This window comes from Scyliorhinus torazame, chromosome 7 (assembly GCF_047496885.1).
Source record: "Scyliorhinus torazame isolate Kashiwa2021f chromosome 7, sScyTor2.1, whole genome shotgun sequence".
Lineage (NCBI taxonomy): Eukaryota > Metazoa > Chordata > Chondrichthyes > Carcharhiniformes > Scyliorhinidae > Scyliorhinus > Scyliorhinus torazame.
The window spans coordinates 227,919,361-227,940,269 of NC_092713.1; the positions used below are offsets into that span (position 1 = coordinate 227,919,361).

Genomic DNA, 20,909 nt, shown 5'->3' on the forward strand with positions numbered 1-20,909 from the left:
TTCCCGTTGTAGTCGACCATCCTGCACCGGGACGGCCGGATTGGTGGTCTGACCTTCATGGCGTAGAAGGCTGACCATGCTATGAGGTTGGCGGAGGCGCCAGTGTCCAGGCGGAATGTAATCAGCGATCGGTTGACCGTCAGGGTGGCACACCATTCATCACCCGGATTGATTGCGTTAACTCGGTTCCCATCAATGACCGCAACATGGAAGGCGTCTCGGTCATCTGTGTCACTGGTCTGGATGTCGTCTGGGCACGATTCATAATGGGGAGGCTGAATGGTGCGCACGTCCCTGCGAGATTGTTGGAGTTGGGGAAGATTGACAGGTTGAGCTGCTCGACAGTAAGCAGCGTAGTGGCATACCACAGCGGAGGCATTGTCGGGTTCTTGCGGGACATTGCCGCTTTAAATGTGCAGCTCCACAGTTGCCGCACGTCGTGACGTCATGGCGTTCGTTGCGCCACTGCGCATGCGCAGTTCGGTCTTGCGTCGAACGTGCCTGCGCATCACGTCCCTCACTGTTGCCGTAGGTTTTGGCGCGCACAAGCGCGGCAGGCCTCGAAAAGCGTGCGAAATGGCCACCCTCGTCCGGGCTGCGGGCCGGGAGGAACTCGATCGCCTGGACCCGTTCGGCCTTGTGGGATGCCTGCCTCGCCGATCCGGCCGGGTAGGACCCCTGCCGCGCCGATTCGACCGCCTGAAATTGGGTATAGCAGCTAGTCGCGTTTTCGAGCAGGACACAGGCTTCGATTGCGGAGGCTAAGGTGAGGCCTTTTATTTTTAAAAGCTGCTGGCGTAGGGTGCCCGAGGTGACCCCAAAAGCGATCTGGTCCCTAACCATGCAATCGGAGGTGGTGTCGTAACCGCAGGACTGCGCGAGGACGCGGAGATGCGTAAGGAATGACTGAAAGAGCTCATCCTTACCTTGCAGGCCCTGCTGGAAGAGATGCCTCTCGAAGCTCTCGTTGACCTCGACGTTAAAGTGTTGGTCGAGCTTGAGAAGGACCGTCTTGTATTTGGTTTTGTCCTCGCCTTCCGCGAACACCAGGGAGTTGTAGACATGGATGGCGTGTTGAGCTGTGGTGGTGAGGAGGATGGCGATCTTTCTGCTGTCCGAGGCACTCTCTTTTTCGTTCGCTTCCAGAAAGAGCTGGAAGCGCTGTTTGAACAGCTTCCAATTGACGCCGAGGTTCCCAGCGACTTGCAACGGCTGCGGTGTGGTGACGGTGTCCATGGCGCAGGATGGCAGATTCCGGCGGATGTGTGGGTAGGTATCAAATCACTCCTGGTATCATGATGTGTTGGGTACTCTGTTACACAGACGAACCAACACGGTTGCGAATGGTACAACGCTGTTTTATTTCATTCAACTATTCACATAGCAAACTCTGGTACTCAGCACATGGTGGATGTCTGAATGGCTTGCAATGAGGTCTGTGCCCTGAGCCGTCTCCTGCTCGAGTGCCCAGGAAGTGTCGTGTTCCCTGTTTTGTACTGTGTATGCTCTTGTCTGTGATTGGCTGTCGTGTTGTGTGTGTTGATTGGTCCGTTGATCTGTCCATCATTATGTATGTATGCGCTATGATGTTGACCTGAATATCATGACAAAGACATTCCGGGGGCGATTCTCCAATATGGAGCCCAAGTGTTTCACGACGGCGCGAACCGGGCCCGGGTACGACCGATTCTGGGCCACAGGTGGCCAGCACGGCGCTGGAGCGGTTCACGCCACGCGCCGGCCCCGACTCAAGATGGTGTCGGTGTTCAGGGGCTGGCTGCACCAGAAAGTAGGCCCGGGAGGGGAGAGGCCGGCCCGCCGATCAGTGGGCCCCGATCGCAGGCCAGACCCCATCGGAGGCCCCCCCCTCCGGTAAAGGAGCCCCCATCCCCTCCCCCCTCCCCCTAGGCTGTCCCCCAGACTGTTTGCACAGAGTTCCCGCTGGCAGCAACCAGGGGTGAACGGCGCCGGCGGGACTCTGTCGTATTGGTGCGGCTGCTCGGCCGCCCCCCCCCCCCCCCAAAATAAAAATCCATCCTTGCCGCCAGTAATGGGTAAATGTATCATGACTTTAAACTTTATGGATGCCCTGCTCATATCTGCCAAGCAAATCCAAAAATAGACTCAGAAATACTCCACGCTGGCAAAACTGTGCCACGCGATCCTAAGCGGTGGAATTCAAGGACACTCAACAGAGGATCTAAAGCCCTTCCTAGCTAACTGGCACAAGGGGCTGTTTCGCACAGGGCTAAATTGCTGGCTTTGAAAGCAGGCCAGCAGCACGGTTCGATTCCCGTAACAGCCTCCCCGAACAGGCACCGGAATGTGACGACTAGGGACTTTTCACAGTAACTTCATTTGAAGCCTACTTGTGACAATAAGCGATTTGCATTTCATTTCAAGTTCAGCATGGAAGATGGCATTATCCTGTGGGGACCCTGAGTGGTCGTCCCTTGGTCAGGCCAGTGCCCAATCTTGAAGGAGCTACATAGTGGTCACCCAGGAGACTCCAAAATGAAGATGCTTACAAGGAGTTACGTCTGGTGGTCTGCTGGCCCAGGTGACTCTGACATTAAAAATTTGGTAAAATAATGTCTGTCCTGTCAGGAAAATCAGAAGCTCCAACCATCGGCCTTGCGTAACCCGTGGGAATAGCCAGGGGGAGCCTGAATATGGGTTACAAATTGACTTCGCCTGGTTGTTCATGGGGTCAATGTTTTCAATCTTGGTCGACACCCATGTTAAATGGATGTGCATACACAACTTCCAGCGCCGTCATAGAGGAACTCCAGCAGTCATTTTGTACCCGGATACCAGAGGTCCTTGTTTCTGACAACGGGACCGATTAACCAAAGGAGAATTCCAGGCGTTTGTGAAGTCCAACGGGGTGAAGCATATCCAAAAGGAGCCATACTACTCGCCTTTCAATGGCCTGGCCGAACGGGCGGTCCAAATGTTTGAAGGTGCATGAAGAAAGAGAACGCTGGCTCGCTCTACACCGAATTGGCTCGGTTCCTGTTCAACTACAGGACCATGCCACACATGGGAGTTGTGCCAGCGGAATATATAATGGGCCAGCGCCTCTGGGCCAGACTCAGTTTTTTGTTTCCAACCTAGGCGGGAAAGTGGAGCTGAACCAAGAGGCCCAGTAAAAGAATTGCGACACCCGATGACCCAACAGGACCTTCAGACCGGGAGATACCATCTATGTTTGCAATTTTGGAGATGGAGCCCCTTGGATCCTGGAAGTTGTCGTGGAAAAGACTAGCCCCGTATTGTACAAGGTTAATCCCAGGGAAAGGACAGTAAAAAAACATGTGGACAATCTCAGGAGCAGGAAACCCTCTACTGCGGGAACGACTTCAGGCGGGCCGACACCTTCAACATCCTTTGAACCTACCTCCAGGCAGGAGACTCAACCCATGTTAAACCAAAGAGTCATCAGCAAGAGGACACAGACTCGGGCTCAGAAATGGAGATTGAGGTGACTGACCTGTAGGTTCTTGACGCTTGGCTAGGAAACGACAATCTCCCATCCACTTCACGCCCTCAGATCCAACTCTGCTTACGGTGGGCTCAAGGCCATGTGCAAAGAGACAAAGGAGGCTTTGTCATAGTGGTAGTGAGGGGGAAGATCGTAGGGGGAGTGACGGGAAGGACCAGGCCTTGAGGGGTGAGGGAATGTGATAACACTCACAAGGACCACGTGGAGTCACTTACCGATCTTCACATGGAGCTTGTGGAAGTATGCGTTCCCATTGTAACAGGCAGAGGCCTGCCCAGCTAGGATTTGTTACCAAGCCCTTTAAATACCATCCCAGATACGTACCATGAGTACTGTTAGTCCTGGACTGGGACACTTGTGTTGTACGCTGGGGTGTGACTTTACTTTTGGGTTCAGAATGAATCTGTTTAAACCCCTCTCTTGTCTCCTGGATTACTACAGGTTCATACGCAAAGCACATTTTCCATTTTCAGGTGCTGTTCTGCCTGTGATGCACTTCCTGTATCTTTCTGCTTCAAAATTTTAGAACTATTAATCTTTACTTCTTACCTAATGTTCAATTCCAGCTTTCTATATTAGGTGGATTAGACCGGAGTGATTAGGTGAAAAATCCAAACCGCAGGAAACTCTGCAGACATACATCAGTTACATCAATTAGGGGAGGCAGTGGCACAGTGGTATTGTCGTCACTGGACTAGTAATCCAGAGACCCAGGGTAATGCTCTGGGGTCCCAGGTTCGAATCCCGCCATGGCAGTCAAGAGTCAACTGCATCGCTGTGTAGGCCAGACTGGGTAAGGGCGACAGACTTTGTTCCCTACAGGACTTAAGTGAACCAAATTGATTTTTAGGACAATTGTCTCATGGTCACCATTAGACTTCTAATTCTAGATTGTTATTGAATTCCAATTTCACCATTTGCGAGGTGGAATTTGAACCTGGATCCCAGAGCATTACTCAGGGTCTTTGGTTTACTAGTCCAGTGATAATACCACTATGCCACCGCCTCCCCATATGCTCATGAAGTTGGCTACATAGCCAAATTTTACTCCTCTCACTCCTGACTGCATTGTCAACCTTTCACAAGCTCCAAAATTGTATTGCCTATGCATCCAACTTGTATATAACGAGAAAAGCAATTGCCCTCATTTGGACCTCTGGTGAACATCAACTGCATAGTTCACCCCAGTGAACTCTCTACCTCCCATACCTTAGTCAATTAGATACCCAAGTTATGAGTCATTGTTTAACCTTATAAGCAAAATACCTTTGTTATAAGGTACTTATTACAACCTTTTGTAAAGTCCCCACGTACTATGTCCATGGAACTACCTTCATCATCCCTTTCTGCTACTTCATTGAAGAGCACAATCGGGTTCAGACATAGCCCAGATTTTTGCTCCTGGGTTGGGTATGCAGAGACGGCAGAATTCCCAGATCTGCGAAACTGACCTTTAAAATTGACAGCCTGTATTTACAAATTTTGATCCGGTGAGGGCAGGCTGGATTAAAAGTTGGGCTTGGTGCCTGGAATGACTGCAGATATGCTGGGTGCAAAGGTGGGCTGGGAGAAGGCCTATCTGTGTGCTTCAGTACTTTGTTGAATGCAATAGTAAAACTGATTAAAACAAAAAGCAATTCTCCAGCCCTCACCACCCCTCCCAATACACACACATACCCCATGCCCCATGTTTTCCAGACTATTCCAACATATACTCCCCATCCACCTCCCATGCCCCATTGCCACCCAAAGCCCCTCATGGCTGACACTGCTACCCCCTATGCCCACACATCCCGATGGCCTTTTTTAGTTGCTGTACCAACTCAGTGCCAATTAATGCGTGCACGCCACCAGCATCACCCTTTACTCTTATCCCCTCCTTATCAGCACCTCTAGTATCCTACAAGGACAACCGCCCCTTCCTCACCCCCCCACGAGATTAACATAAAATAATGTTGCCTATTGATGACATGACTACTTGCCATTGACTTAAAAAACATTCAATACATGGAAATTCCTTCAACTAATCACTTATGGAAACAAATATTTCTATTCTATAACAACTTAGAGCTTTCAATCAAACTACTCACTTAGCAGGAATCCAATGTGACAATGTTAGTTTTTAAAATTAGTCATTGCAGAACAAATCCTATAATGGGAGCCTTTGGCTTCTGTCAAGAGACAGGATGAAATGTCAGGCATTGATTTCGTTTTTGAACACCAGACATTTTAAATTTAAGGCCCAGCAGAGTTAAATCCATTGATCGTTTTGACAGTTCCAATGTGTTTTGACAGCTCTTTGACAATTCCTTAACAGCTTGACAATTCTTTGAAGGCTTTGACAGTTACGCACAATCATGCCTATCTTTAACAATTGCCATACTTCTTCCAAAGATATTCTGGGACCATGTCCAAAGGGGTACTTTACTTCTCCAAAGACGTGCCCTGGGTCCCCAAACAAATCGACTAGCTCTTAGCTGGTGTAATATGCATATAATAATAATGATAATCTTTATTGTCACAAGTAGGCTTACATTAACATTGCAATGAAGTTGAAAATGAAAAATGAAAATCGCTTATTGTCACAAGTAGGCTTCAAATGAAGTTACTGTGAAAAGCCCCTAGTCGCCACATTCCGGCGCCTGTTCGGGGAGGCTGTTACGGGAATTGAACCGTGCTGCTGACCTGCCTTGGTCTGCTTTCAAAGCCAGCGATTTAGCCCTGTGCTAAACAGCCCCTGTGAAAAGCCCCTAAGTCGCCACATTTTGGTGCCTGTTAGGGTATACAGAGGGAGAATTCAGAATGTTCAAATTACCTAACAGCATATCTTTCGGGACTTGTGGGAGAAAACTAGAGCCAACCCATGCAGACACAGGGAGAACGTGCAGACTCTGCACAGACAGTGACCCAAGCCGGGAATCGAACCTGGGATCCTGGTGCTGTGAAGCCATAGTGTTAACCACTATTCCATTGTGCTGCATATGCTGGGTTTCACATTTCTGGCCTACATAAATCCTACTTCAGTGGGGGGAGATGATGATTTAATTAGCCTCTGTTACCATACTCATGACGTGTGTCTAGATTGTGGACAGGCTTTGGGGAGTCGGGAGGCAAGTTACTCACCGCAGGATTCCTAGCCTTTGACCTACTCTGGTAGCCACAGTGTTTATATGTCTTGTTCAGGTGTGTTTCTGGTCAATGGTAACCCCCAGTATGTTGATAGTGGCGGGGGGGGGGGGGGGGGGGGGGATTCAGCAATGGTATTGCTATTGAATGTCAAGGGGCAATAAATTCTCTCTTCTTGGAGATGTCATTGCCTGGCACTTGTGTGATGCAAATGTTACTTGTCAGCCCAAGCCTGGATATTGTCCAGCTTTAACGAAGAGTCACCCTGACTCAAAATATTAGCTCTGTTCTCTCTCCACATATGCTGTCAGACCTGCTGAGATTTTGCAGCATTTTCTGTTTTTGTTTTGTCCAGGTCTTGCTGCATTTGAACATGAGCAGCATTAATACATGAGTCATGAATGGCACTGAATATTGTGCAAACATCAGTGAACATTCCCTTTCCGACCTTGAGGTGGGAGAAAGCTTATTGATAAAGCAGCTGAAGATGCTTTGGCCTAGGACACTACACTGAGGAGCACTTGTAGTGATATCCTGAGACTGAGATTATTGAACTCCAACAACCATGACCATCTTCCGGATTCCCATTGAGTCCAGTTTTGCATGGGGTCTTTGATGCCATACTCAGTCAAATTGATGACTTGATGTCATGGGCAGTCACTCTCACCTCACCTCGGGAGTTCAGCTCTTTTGTCCATGTTTGAACCAAGGCTATAATGAGGTCAGGAGCTGAGTGGTCCTGACAGAAGCCAAACTAAATATCAGCTGAGCAGGTTATTGCGAAGCAAGTGTTGCTCAATAGCACTGTTGATTACCCTTCCAATCACTTCACTGATGATCGAGACTGGACTCTCGGGACATAATTAGTCAGGTTGGATTTGTCCTGCTTTTGGGATACATGACGTACCTGGGCACATTCCTGGGTAGATGCCAATGTTTGTAATTGTACTGGAATAGCTTAGTTAGGGGCACATACTATTGCAGGAAAATTGTCACCATTGATTTTTCTTTGTTTCCTTTCCACACCTATTGTATACCTAACGATATTATGATCACTATTACCTGGATATACTCTACTTTTTTCTCCAGCACTTTATCCAACTCTGCTTCCTTATTTGTGCTGGAAACAAATTGATTAAAAAATGATTTCTTGTACTTATGCTTATGCTTACAACTTATCAACTGTATTTGTAACATTTCTCAAATAAATACACATGCATTTGCATGCCATGTTACTTTTCACTGTACCTAGGTACAAATCCAATCCAATCCTTTGCTTTATTTCTCCATCGAACTCCTGCCCTTTTACACTGTTCTTTGTTCTGTTGCTAATTGTCCCTCCTAGTTTTCTATGCACCTTGTCTTGTCTCTCTTCTCTACTGCCACATCCTTCTGCCACATCCTTGTGCCCCTTGCCCACCATTTTAATGTAAGCTCTCTCTCTCTCTGCAATAGTTAATTTGTCAGTAAGGACATTGCTCTGGCCCTATTCGGGAGCATATTGTCTTGCTCCAGAGCTGGTTACAATGCCCCAGGAATCTGAAGACCCTCTTTTCTGCATTATTTAAATAGACTAACACTTACCAGGAAAGACAGACATTTGAAATAGCATCCAATTTATAGTTACAGATCGATTAGTGTGATTGGCTGCACAGTTCATGTGACCGCAAAATAGATGTGTTGCGATGTTTGAAGATGTTGGGAGTTCCATAAAGTGCTGCCTTTCATGCAGGAACTGAAGGCTGAGATTCACTGTGAGAAATTTGTATTCATGAAAAGGGAAAAGGCCTTTTACCCAAACAAGCCACCTCCTTTTTAGTTAAATTTCACGAGGTTACCAGAGATGTAAAATTCACTTGTCCCACCTTATGATGAGTCTCAGACATTACAGAGGAATAGTGAATGCTCTGTTGTGTTGATGACTTCTGGAGCTAGTCATCTCCCGACAAATACAACACACACTTTGTCTGTTCTTGCCCCACAGTAGAGTGTATTTTTTTTACAGTAGAAAAACATCCAAAATAGTTATGCTTAGGCTTGCAAATGAAGAATTGCTGGAGAGCTGCCTGTGACTTTAGAACAAATCCCAACAAGTCAAAAGGATGGAAGAAAGCTGAAGGGGAAATTCTTATTTCAAAATGCTGAGTTTATATTCTACCTTCAAGGTTCCGATAATGCCTTTTCACCAGACATTAGAGAATGCATGACAACACAATTGGTTCTATTCCTACATTGGAATTGGGAACTTACTAATGTGGAATCGCAGACACAAAAGTCACACACATGATTTGTGATCTATCTCTTCAATGGACTGCAGTATTTAATCTCCATTATCAATACCCTTTAATTTTGACTCATTTTATCTCCTTACAGGGAAACAATCCCCTTTTGTATCTCTTAACTCTTCGGGTTACTGGTCCGATCTGCAGCGACAGTCTATTGAATCAGATGCAGAATCTACTCATGGAGATAAAATGGCAATAGGTAATTATAAATTGGAAAACCTGTATAAAAATTCAATTTCCTGGATGCATTTCTACCCTTCTAAATATCATAATAAATATATAAATTAATTTTGAAACATTGGTTACAGCAGTTTTCATTGGTGACCCAATTTCTTTTGACCATCCTTGAAAATTCCTTTCACCAAAGGAGATTGTGTTTATTTGCAAAGGCGGAGGTCAGTGCACCACACAGAGTAGCCTTGGAAATGCAATAGTATAAAATGAAGCTGCTCACATCATTTGAGTTTAAAACATAGTTGAACTAAACTCCTGATCTAATTACATAGTTTTGCCATTCTGACCACTGATTGCTTTGCTGTTAAGTCCGAATATCTAGGACTTGCAAATAATGAACAAGCTCACTAAATATTATTCTCAAGATTTAAAATCTTTGAATAATGATGGCCTAATTCCACTGCCTTTTTTCTCCCTTTCAAAAACCACGCATGGGTCTGGTGGAATGGATACAAAGTTCACCTCACTGGACGCAATGTGAATTTGCTCCCGATTACAGCTTCAGATTATTAGCCGAGGCCAAATGCATCCAAGCACAGGCCTACCCTTTGACAGTACTTTGCACCAAAAAGCTGGTGGGGCTGTGTAGCCACTGTAACAAAACTTGAGCAGTGATACATCATGGCTGTCTGGTTTGTCAGCTGGGTGGCCTCTAGATTTAACCTGTTTGTGAAGGCAACTTGAAGGGATAAAGAGAGATAAATTCACAACTCGTTTGGACACAATCTTTGTTCCTTTATTGCCATTTCCTTGGCTGTTATATCTCAAAATCTTTTGTTATTTAATCGTCCCTGGCTTCCACTCTATCGTAGACCTTCTCTTGTGTTCCTCCTGCTCCATCCCCACTTCCACTGGCTTAAAAAGTCATATTTCTGTCTTTCTTCTGTTCTGACGGAAGGGCATCGACCTGAAACATTCATTCCATTTCTCTCCACAGATGCTGCCTGACCTGCTGAGTTTTTCCAGGTTTTTTTTTGTTCTTTTAAGTTTCCAGCATTTGCTGAAATTTTGATTTTATATCTCTTTCTGGCTATCCCGGAAAGAAAATGAGACTTAGGGCTGGATTCTCTAGTCCCTAGCCGTGTGTTTCTAGGTGGCGCGCTGTTCCCTGGTGGTGGAATTCTGTACCCCTGCCACTTGTCAATAGGGTTTCCCATTGAAGCCACCTCATGCCTCCAGGAAACCCCCGGGCAGGGGTGCGCTGCAGGTGGGAACAGAGAATCCCAACTACCGCAAAATCCCGGCCTTAATTTCTTTGGTTCTTCAATATTTGCTGTCTTCTCCACTCATATATCATCTGACTGGGGATTACTTTGTTAGTATGCCCTTGGGAAAGCTCCAGGGCCTAGAGATCAATTCTTCTGCTTGCTCCTCTGGTATTGGGGCAGGAAAATGAGGTGGAAAGTCTGTTTATACACCCTGCTACCTCATTACCACTTGCAAGTGTAAGCAATCCAAACAAATACGCCATTCATAACAAGGGAGTCCACGGCAACACAGAAGTCAAGAAATATGTCTATCTGACTTTTAGGTCGTGTTTTCTCTTGCTTCATACATGGGACTTAAGCATTTCTCAGGCAGGCTGGAATGGAAAACCCAACCCTTATGGGTGGGATTCTCTGGCCTCCCACGTACCTGGGGCTGGATTCTCCGCCCCGCCGCATCACATATCTGCCTTGACCTGCCGGTGGCATTCTCCGTTACGGCGGCTGATCAATGGGGTTTCTCATTGTGGGGCAGCCCCACGCTGTCGGGAAACCCCTGGCCGCCGGCAAAACGGAGAATCGTGCCCCTGTTCAAAAAAGGGACATGGGATAACCCTGGGAATTACAGGCCAGTTAGTCTTACTTAGGTGGTAGGCAAAGTAATGGAAAGGGTACTGAATGATAGGATTTCTGAGCATCTGGAAAGACACTGCTTGATTAGGGATAGTCAGCACGGATTTGTGAGGGGTAGGTCTTGCCTTACAAGTCTTATTGAATTCTTTGAGGAGGTGACCAAGCATATGGATGAAGGTACAGCAGTGGATGTAGTGTACATGGATTTTAGTAAGGCATTTGATTAGGTTCCCCATGGGAGGCTTATACAGAAAGTAAGGAGGCATGGGATAGTGGGAAATTTGGCCAGTTGGATAACGAACTGGCTAACCGATAGAAGTCAGAGAGTGGTGGTGGATGGCAAATATTCAGCCTGGAGCCCAGTTACCAGTGGCGTACCGCAGGGATCAGTTCTGGGTCCTCTGCTGTTTGTGATTTTCATTAATGATTTGGATGAGGGAGTTGAAGGGTGGGTCAGTAAATTTGCAGACGATACGAAGATTGGTGGAGTTGTGGATAGTGAGGAGGGCTGTTGTCGGCTGCAAAGAGATATAGATAGGATGCAGAGCTGGGCTGAGAAGTGGCAGATGGAGTTTAACCCTGAAAAGTGTGAGGTTGTCCATTTTGGAAGGACAAATATGAATGCGGAATACAGGGTTAACGGTAGAGTCCTTGGCAATGTGGAGGAGCAGAGAGATATTGGGGTCTATGTTCATAAATCTTTGAAAGTTGCCACTCAAGTGGATAGAGCTGTGAAGAAGGCCTATGGTGTGCGAGAGTTCATTAACAGAGGGATTGAATTTAAGAGCTGTGAGGTGATGATGCAGCTGTACAAAACTTTGGTAAGGCCACCTTTGGAGTACTGTGTACAGTTCTGGTTGCCTCATTTTAGGAAGGATGTGGAAGCTTTGGAAAAGGTGCAAAGGAGATTTACCAGGATGTTGCCTGGAATGGAGAGTAGGTCTTACGAGGAAAGGTTGAGGGTGCTAGGCCTTTTCTCATTAGAACGGCGAAGGATGAGGGTCAACTTGATAGAGGTTTATAAGATGATCAGGGGAATAGACAGAGTAGACAGTCAGAGACTTTTTCCCCGGGTGGAACAAACCATTACAAGGGGACATAAATTTAAGGTGAATGGTGGAAGATATAGGGGGGATGTCAGAGGTAGGTTCTTTACCCAGAGAGTAGTGGGGGCATGGAATGCACTGCCTGTGGAAGTAGTTAAGTCGGAAACATTAGGGACTTTCAAGCAGCTATTGGATAGGTACATGGATTACGGTAGTGTAAATTAATTTGTTCTTAAGGGCATTGTGGCATTGTGGATAGCACAATTGCTTCACAGCTCCAGGGTCCCTGGTTCGATTCAGACTTGGGTCACTGTCTGTGCGGAGTCTGCACGTCCTCCCCGTGTGTGCGTGGGTTTCCTCCGGGTGCCCCGGTTTCCTTCCACAGTCCAAAGATGTGCAGGTTAGGTGGATTGGCCGTGATAAATTGCCCTAGTGTCCAAAATTGCCCTTAGTGTTGGGTGGGGTTGCTGGGTTGTGGGGATAGGGTGGAGGTGTTGACCTTGGGTAGGGTGCTCTTTCCAAGAGCCGGTGCAGACTCGATGGGCCGGGTGGCCTCCTTCTGCACTGTAAATTCTATGATAATCTATGATTAATGTAGGACAAAGGTTCGGCACAACATTGTGGGCCGAAGGGCCTGTTCTGTGCTGTATTTTTCTATTTTCTATGGAATCCCGCCAGCAGAGAATCCCACCCCTGGCAGCTCTGCTCCCGCCACTATCAATGGGAATTTCCATTGAAGCCACCCTACATCGCTTGGAAACCCATGGTTGAAGGTGTACTGCCAGCAGGACCAGCGAATCCCACCGCCAGTGTACGGCTGGAGATATATGCTTAGTAAGTAATATGATATTAGAATAAATGAAGATACCTACCATTCAAATCCGAATGGAGAGCTCATTTTTAAGCTATTAGAACACAGAACATAGAACATACAGTGCAGAAGGAGGCCACCCGGCCCATCGAGTCTGCACAGACCCACTCAAGACCTCACCTCCACCCTATCCCTGCAACCCAATAACCCCTCCTAACCTCTTTAGTCACTCAGGGCAATTTATCATGGCTAATCTACCTAACCTGCACATCTTTGGACTGTGGGAGGAAACCGGAGCACCCGGAGGAAATACACACAGACACGGGGAGAACGTGCAAACTCCGCACAAACAGTGACCCAGCGGGGAATCGAACCTGGGACCCTGGCGATATCCACTTGTGCTACCTGTCACTGATTGTCAGGAATTTGTGGTCCCACCAGCAGCAGGTATCATTAAGGAAGTGATGGGAAAATCCCACCCAAAGTTACATGTTTTGCCACATTTGTGATATATAATGCTTTATATTGTTAATATGCAGTCCAGAAGATTGTGATGACCAGCCTTCCCAGTGCAGTTCTGATGGAGTGTCCTTCAGAGAAGGTGTTAAACAAAGGCTCCATTTTCCTGCTTGGGTGGATGGTAAATGATCCCATGGCGCTATTTGGAAGAAGAGCAGGGGAAATATCATCAGTGCACTGGCATGTATTTATCCCTCAATCAACATCACAAAAAACAGATTATCTGGTTATTATCAGATTGGTGTTTGTTGGTGCTTGGTTTGCACAAATTGCTTACCTTGTTTCCTAACATTTCAAAAGTACCTAATTTCTTGTAAAGCGCCTCAAGACATAAAAACACAGAAACAGAGGAAACACGAGCAGGAGGAGGCTATTTGGCACTTAGAGCCTGTTATGCCAATCATTATGATCATGGCTGATCATCCAGCTCCATAGCCTGATCCTGCCTTCCTCTTTCCCCCCCCCATATCGTTTGATCCCTTTCACCACAAGTGCTGTATCTAACTCTTTCTTGGAAACATACAATGCTTTTGCCTCCACTGCTTTCTGTGGTAGAAAATTTCACAGGCTCACCACTCGCTGGGTGAAGAAATTTCTTCACATCTCAGTCCTAAATGGTTTATCCCGTATGCACAGACTGTAACCCTTGGTTGTAGAGTCTCCCGTCATCTGGAACATCCTTCCCGCATCTACCCTGTCTAATACTGGTGATTGTGAAAAGTGCTATATAAATGCGAGCCTTTTTATTTCCTCCAGGAGGCATTTTATTCAGCCCACAAAATATTTTATGGAAGGAAAGGTCAATGAAAAATGTAACCATAAGACCATAAGACATAGGAGCGGAGGTAAGGCCATTCGGCCCATCGAGTCCACTCCACCATTCAATCATGGCTGATTTCAACTCCATTTACCCGCTCTCTCTCCATAGCCCTTAATTCCTCGAGAAATCAAGAATTTATCAACTTCTGTCTTAAAGACACTCAACGTCCCGGCCTCCACCGCCCTCTGTGGCAATGAATTCCACAGACCCACCACTCTCTGGCTGAAGAAATTTCTCCTCATCTCTGTTCTAAAGTGACTCCCTTTTATTCTAAGGCTGTGCCCCCGGGTCCTAGTCTCCCCTGCTAATGGAAACAACTTCCCTACGTTCACCCTATCTAAGCCATTCATTATCAGTTTACAGTTAAACATTGCCTTAAAACCTCAGGCTCAGAATGTATCTATATATTTAGGATATGCAATGAACGATAAAGCAATATATGTTAACAAATTAATACTGAGAACTGTTTTAGGTAAATGGGAGCATCAGTCTGAATCGCAGTCATTGGACCTGAACACAGACAATGAAGAACATTCTCTGGGATCAACTGTGGAACTAGAATTTCCCAAAGGTACTATAAGCTACACTAAACAGACACTCATACAACACAGCTCAATGTGTTTCACTGACAGTGTCTCCAATATTATTGTAGAATGTTACCACCTAGAGAGACTTGGCAATAAAGCGAAGGAGGCTCAATACAGCTGAGGGCAGAGCAAAACACTTCATTGCACACGATATCCTTATTGAAACACCATTACAGACAGCAAAAGTCATAAAGCAGGTTTCAATAGAGAAAACCTTCAGGCAGTTATGAAAGCAGTAGAAATTGGGGGAATGACTCTTTCCATCTGACCCTCGAGTAAGTGTAAGCCAGTTACTACATTGCAGCACTCTTAGTATTCATAACTGATATTGATTATGCTGGGCAGCACTTACGGCTGCCCTAAATGTTTCCACATGGTTCATTACAGTTAAGTGCTTCTGCATGAGTTCCGAGCCACTCATGCATGTTCCACTGATTAATTGGATCAAAGCTAATCTGTACCAGAAATGTATTTTACCACCTTGACCTTTCTTGCTTTCACCTAACTTATATCTGCCAATTGTACTTAAGAAAATGTCAATTGGCCCAGCATCCACTATTTTTTGTGTGAATTCATGTTGTGTTAAAACACAGCATTTAGAAATAACTCAATCTCCAAATATTTCCATGTAAAGAAAATACTCAAAATACCAAAATATGACAGCAGAGAGTACTGTTAAAATGTTGGAAGTTTAAAGAGCAAATAGTTTGTGACAGCCAAATGGCCACTTTATGGGCAGAATTTTCCAAAAAGATGGCAAAGCATCAGGTTCAATCAGAAAACCGGTGTGTTTCTCCCCAGAAAAGAAGGTAGGTTTCCAGACAATATCTTACCACACTTTGCCATGTTTATGAAGGGGGCATGTTTTGCGTCATTATTGGGAAGGACGGGGCCCAATCACGCCAGCAAGCCTGGTTTCACAGAGATCTCAAAATGAAATTAAAGACCCTCTTCTCCTACTCCCCTTCCCCCACAGACATTAGGAACCCCCCCCATTGATGGCATGCTCCATCCCCGAACATCGATCGCCTGCATCTGGACCCTCCCAATGGGTCGCCTTTCACACCCTTCCCCCTTCAGGACCCATCTCTGGCATTGCCCCGGCAGCTTGGCAGTATCAACCTGACAGTGGTAACATAGTAGTGCGAGGTTGTCGGGGGCCCACTTATAGGCGAGTAGGGGTTTTGGAGGTCTGAGGGTTGCATCAGGGAGGTTGTGAGATCGAAGCGCCATTTAAATATGGCGTCCTGATCTCCTCCTACACTGAGGAGTCCTGGCAAGTGGAGCTCCTCAGTGCAGGAAATAGGACAAAGTGCAGCCTTAGTAGGACGTTCCCTGCTGAGGCCCGGATTGCAGCAGAATCCCATTAAATAGCGTGGTCTTTCCAGGCGCTGTGAGTGCCAGGAAACACCCAACTAAACGCGCTCGACATGGGACTCTGTTGCAATTTGGTTAGCTCCTGCCCTAAGTGTAGGCTGGACAGCGGAGGATCTCCCCAAGGCCCAGAAAATTGAGTAAGTGAGGATAAACACCCGTATGGATCTCACTGAAAGAGCCGACGGGAAACACCTGCCTGAAATGGAAATCTTTAACTTGGAAATCGTTCCGTGAACTCACGCCCAATATCTGAAAATCAATGAAACCTATATGGCTAAAGCTACCCAGTTGCAGACAGGCCTAAAAATAAATAGAGGGCGCTTTTTTACAGCCATGCTGCGCCCGAAAAGCATCTCGCCATGGCGCAGCATGCACGATAGAAGCCAGGAGACCACACTCCCGGAATCCACCCGGCTTGCATTGTCTCACGAGATCTAATGCGATCTCGTGCGATGTTGCGATGTAAATCCCGCCCAATGTGGGTGGGATCATTTTTGTAATCAAATCTGCATATTAAGTTAGTATCACTTTAATGTAAGATTCCCGGGGTGGCCGAGGCTTTGGGATCAATCCCTTCGCCTCGGAGATCTCGAGCGAGCATCTTTTGATTCTGGTCTTCACAAATGGGGACGAGACAGAACGGCACTCGTGGGGTTCTCTCATGGGAGCGGAGGCCCCCAGGTGCATGGACTTTGGGCAGGATGATGCTCTGGCACTGGTGCCACCTGGGCACCCTGGCAGTGCCACCTGTGTGCCATCCTGGCACTGCCAAGGTGCCAAGCTGGCATTTCTTGCGCTGTGGTGATCGGGCCGGGAGTGCCCTGCACAGATGTTAGGGGTGTGTGGGGGGACCGGGGTTTTTCCCATAGTGAGTTGGTGCTTGTGGGTGGGGTCAGGGGTCGCTTTGTGGGCCTCGGAGTTTGGGACACCATTTTGAAATAGCAGCTTGATCTCGTGCTACACTGAGGAGTATCAGTGAGCAGAGCTCCTTTGTGCACAAAATGGGGCTATGTGTGGTCTTGGCTGCACGTTCCCCACTGAAGCCCCTTATCTAACCATTATATAGTGTTGTGTTTCTCGACACTGCGAGTGCTGGGAAACTCGTGGCTGAACGTGCTCCCTATGGGACTTTGTTCCCATTTAGTTAAATCCCACCCATAATTTCATTACAAGCAGTATCTCCAACATCATCATGGACAAAGAGAGTAAAGAATAAGAGGAACCTTATAGAAATAATACACATGCAGAACGTCATTCATCAGCCATAGTCTGTGCAGCAATACTCAAGCAATTTCTTTAAGCAATTGCATTCCAGCCTTTTTCTCTCTAGCCCAGGCCAACCGGCTCAATTATGAATACATAATAAGGCTAATCTCCGTGTTAAGTATAGTTCGATTCAGCTAAGTGTAATTTTGATTGGTTGGTGGGAATTTGATCAGCATTTAATACTTTCTGTTAATTTCCTCCCTTAATGTTGAGCAGCTTCTTTCTTTGTAATAATTCAGTAAGTTATAATTTCTCTGCAACCTGCATGTTCAGGGGTCTCCAATCAGCATCAGTGATTCATGAGCAATTTAGTGCCACTTTCACTTCCATTTGGAATAAGCTGCTTGCTCAGCTGCCCAAACTGGAAAAGAAAATTACAGACCAAAATAAACATGTGAAAAATTCATTTTGTGATGTGATTGTCTGTACCTGAATTGCCCTTGAGAAGGTAATGCTGAGCTGGCTTCTTGCATTACTGCAGTCCAATTAAAGTGAATAATTTAAATGAAAGAGCAAAAATTAGTTGCATAGATCCAAAATATTTAAAATATTCGTGCTTATTTTGTTAAAATTGATGTACTTCAGCAGTGTAACTTGTGGAGCAGTTTTGGGGAAAACGTAATGTACTGATTGATCTGTGTTTCCTTTTTTTCAGGTTTGACATTATCATATTGTGTTACCAGACAAAAATCTGGAATTCTTGATCAGAGTCTTCAGGAGATTGCAAGAAAGAAGTTTTGCATTCTAGAGGGTGAAAACAAAGACATTGTAGCGCTGTTTAATGTAAGCCACTATCCTGTATGTGTAACTTATTTGAATTTTTCTCACCAAGTTTTTTGCCTCTTACAGCAACCAAATGGCACTAACAAAATACAAGGATAACCTTATCTCTGACTGTGACCATGCTAGATGATCCCTCCTTAATCTTTCTCCAGTTTTCAGCATGGTCAATCCCAGAACCTCCTCCAGTGTTCCTTCTCTGTTAGTCTGCTCTGAGGCATTGCTCTTACTATTTAATCATAGCTCGAGTGTCTTCAGCAATGACTTATCATGACATAGTACACCATCTTGAATTCCCGAAGCTTCCGTATTTGGCCCTCCCCCATACTTCATCTACATAATGCCCCTTGGTGAACTCAGTCACAGGCATGGGGTGGCACGGTGACACAGTGGTTAGCAGTGCTGCCTCACAGAGCCAGGGACACGGGTTTGATTACGACCTTGGGTGAATGTGTGGATTTTGTACAAGCTCCCTGTGTCTGCGTGGGTTTTCTCCGGGTGCTCCGCTTTCCTCCCAAAGTCCAAAGATGTGCAGGTTAGGTGGATGGCCATGCTAAAATTGACCCCCTTGTCCAAAGATTTGCAGGTTAGGTGGAATTATAGTGATAGGGTGGGGGATTGGGCCTAATTAGGATGCTCTTTCAGAGGGTTGATGGACCAAATGGCCACCTTCTGCACTGCAGGGATTTTATACCTTCCAATACATATTGATATATCACATTATGCAACCTCTCCCTTCCTTCTGTTTGTGTTGCTGTACACCAGTGTTGGTTGAGTTACAAGTCCCTTCAACAAATAATTGGCAAGATTGAAGCCATCAATGTAGTCTCTTTCCTAATTTCTGTGGCATGTTGCCAACTCCATCGCCTTTCAAACCACTGTTTCAGTTTGACCCAGGTTGTTCAAAGCCTCGTCATTCCACATGAACTTGTACTGATCTTCCAACTCCACAATCCTCAGTATTATAGAGAGCACCCAATTCCAGGTTCGTAACATCATCCACGTCTACCCTAACTTCAGCTAATTTGTGTTGAAACATGCATCCAAACCTTTATCACCTCTAGAACTAATTGCTGTATTGTTATCCCAGTTAATTTCACACCCTTCAACCTTCTTAAACTTCAGCTCAAGGAAAACTCTGCCCTTACCATATTCCATATCAATCCTCCTTGCCCATCACCACTGGCCTCGCTGGCCTATGTTTTATTTTATTCTTTAACACTATTTGGGTGTCACTGGTTCGACCAGTATTTATTGCCCATCCCTACTTGCCCTTAAGAAGGTGGTAGTGAGCTGCTTTCTTGAACCGCTGGTGTCCATGTGGTGCAAGTACACCCACAGGAAAGGAGTTCCAGGATAATGGCTCAGGGACAGCGAAGGAACAGCAATATGGTTTCAAATCAGGGAATTTAAAGGTGGTGATGTTCCCATGAATCTTCTGCCCTTGTCCTTCTAACTGACAGAGGTTGTGGGTTTGGAAGGTACTGTCGAAGGTGCATTGGTGAGTTGCTGCAGTGCATCTTGTAGATGGTACACACTGCTGCCACTGTGCTAGCAGTGGAGGAAATAAATGATGAAGGTAGTGGATAAGGTTCTAATCAAGTGTCCTAGATGGTGCCAAGCTTGAGAGTCGTTGGCTCCTGGTCCTCAGTGTTTTACACTTCTGGTCCTTGTGTTTAAATCGCTCCATTGCCTTATGCCTCCTTATCCATGTAATGTTAGTCAGCAGCACCTTAATTCTCCATCCAGCTGTAAATCTCTTAAACAATCTCTCCTCCATCCTTACCACCCCCACAGAGGAGAGTTGAGGGTGGTGGGGGGGCTGGTGTTGTTCCTTCAGCAGCTACAGACCCACGCATAGAAATGTAACCACTGAATCCCTCTACCTCTCTCCCTTATTCTACTTTATTCAGGCTTTCCTCAAAACCCAAACCCTTGATCAAGTAATTGGCCACCTCTGCTGATATTTCCTCTGCTTCAGTATTTCCTTTTTTCACATTTCTGTAAAGTGCTTCAGGACACTTTTCTACATTATAGGCACTATGTAAACGTAAGTAGTTGCTGTTGTCAAAAAAAAGTATGCATCACAACAGTATTGATTGTTACAATTTGTTGCACGTCCCTAATTGCCCCGGAACTGAGTGGCTCGCTAGGCCATTTCAGAGGGCAGTTAAGAGTCAACCACAATGCTGTGCGTCTGGAGTGACATGTAGGCCAGGCCAGGTAGGAATAGCAGATTTCCTTCCCTAAAGGACGTTAGTGAACCAAATGGGTTTCTGCAATAATTGTTGATGTGTCACTGTCACCATTGCTGAGACTCGCTATATATTCCAGATTTTATTATTTGAATTGAAACTCCACCAGCTGCCAAAGTGGGATTCGAACCGTTGTACTGAGAGCATAATTTTCTGGATTACAGAATGTTGGAGGCCAGCCAATATCACATTGGAACCGTCCAGTTCAGATGTAACAATTGCATGGATGAGAGAGGAGAGGGTAATGTTATTGAGGTGGAAATAGAAGGTCTTAGTGATCTCATGGACATGTGTCTGGATGGTCAGCTCATTTGGCCCAATGAGGAACCACAAGGGAAGCATAATCTCGAGTCAAGAACCAGGAAAAGAAATTAGGCATTCAACATTCCCTTTGAAAAATGTTGCCCCACTTGCCATCTCATAAAACTGCCAGTCGGAGGTAATGAAAGTCCCATTGAGG

General features: G+C 46.0%; 1 protein-coding gene across 4 annotated transcripts in view; it reads left to right on the forward strand.

Moving 5' to 3' along the window:
• The window catches only part of sh3tc2 (SH3 domain and tetratricopeptide repeats 2), a 174,547-nt gene that overhangs the window by 44,262 nt on the left and 109,376 nt on the right, over positions 1 to 20,909 (forward strand). For all 4 annotated transcript variants that reach the window (XM_072512121.1, XM_072512119.1, XM_072512120.1 and 1 more), the window contains 3 exons: positions 9,005 to 9,115; positions 14,657 to 14,755; positions 18,070 to 18,197. In XM_072512121.1, the coding sequence (XP_072368222.1) occupies positions 9,005 to 9,115; positions 14,657 to 14,755; positions 18,070 to 18,197 (338 nt within the window). The remainder of the gene's footprint in view (positions 1 to 9,004; positions 9,116 to 14,656; positions 14,756 to 18,069; positions 18,198 to 20,909) is intronic.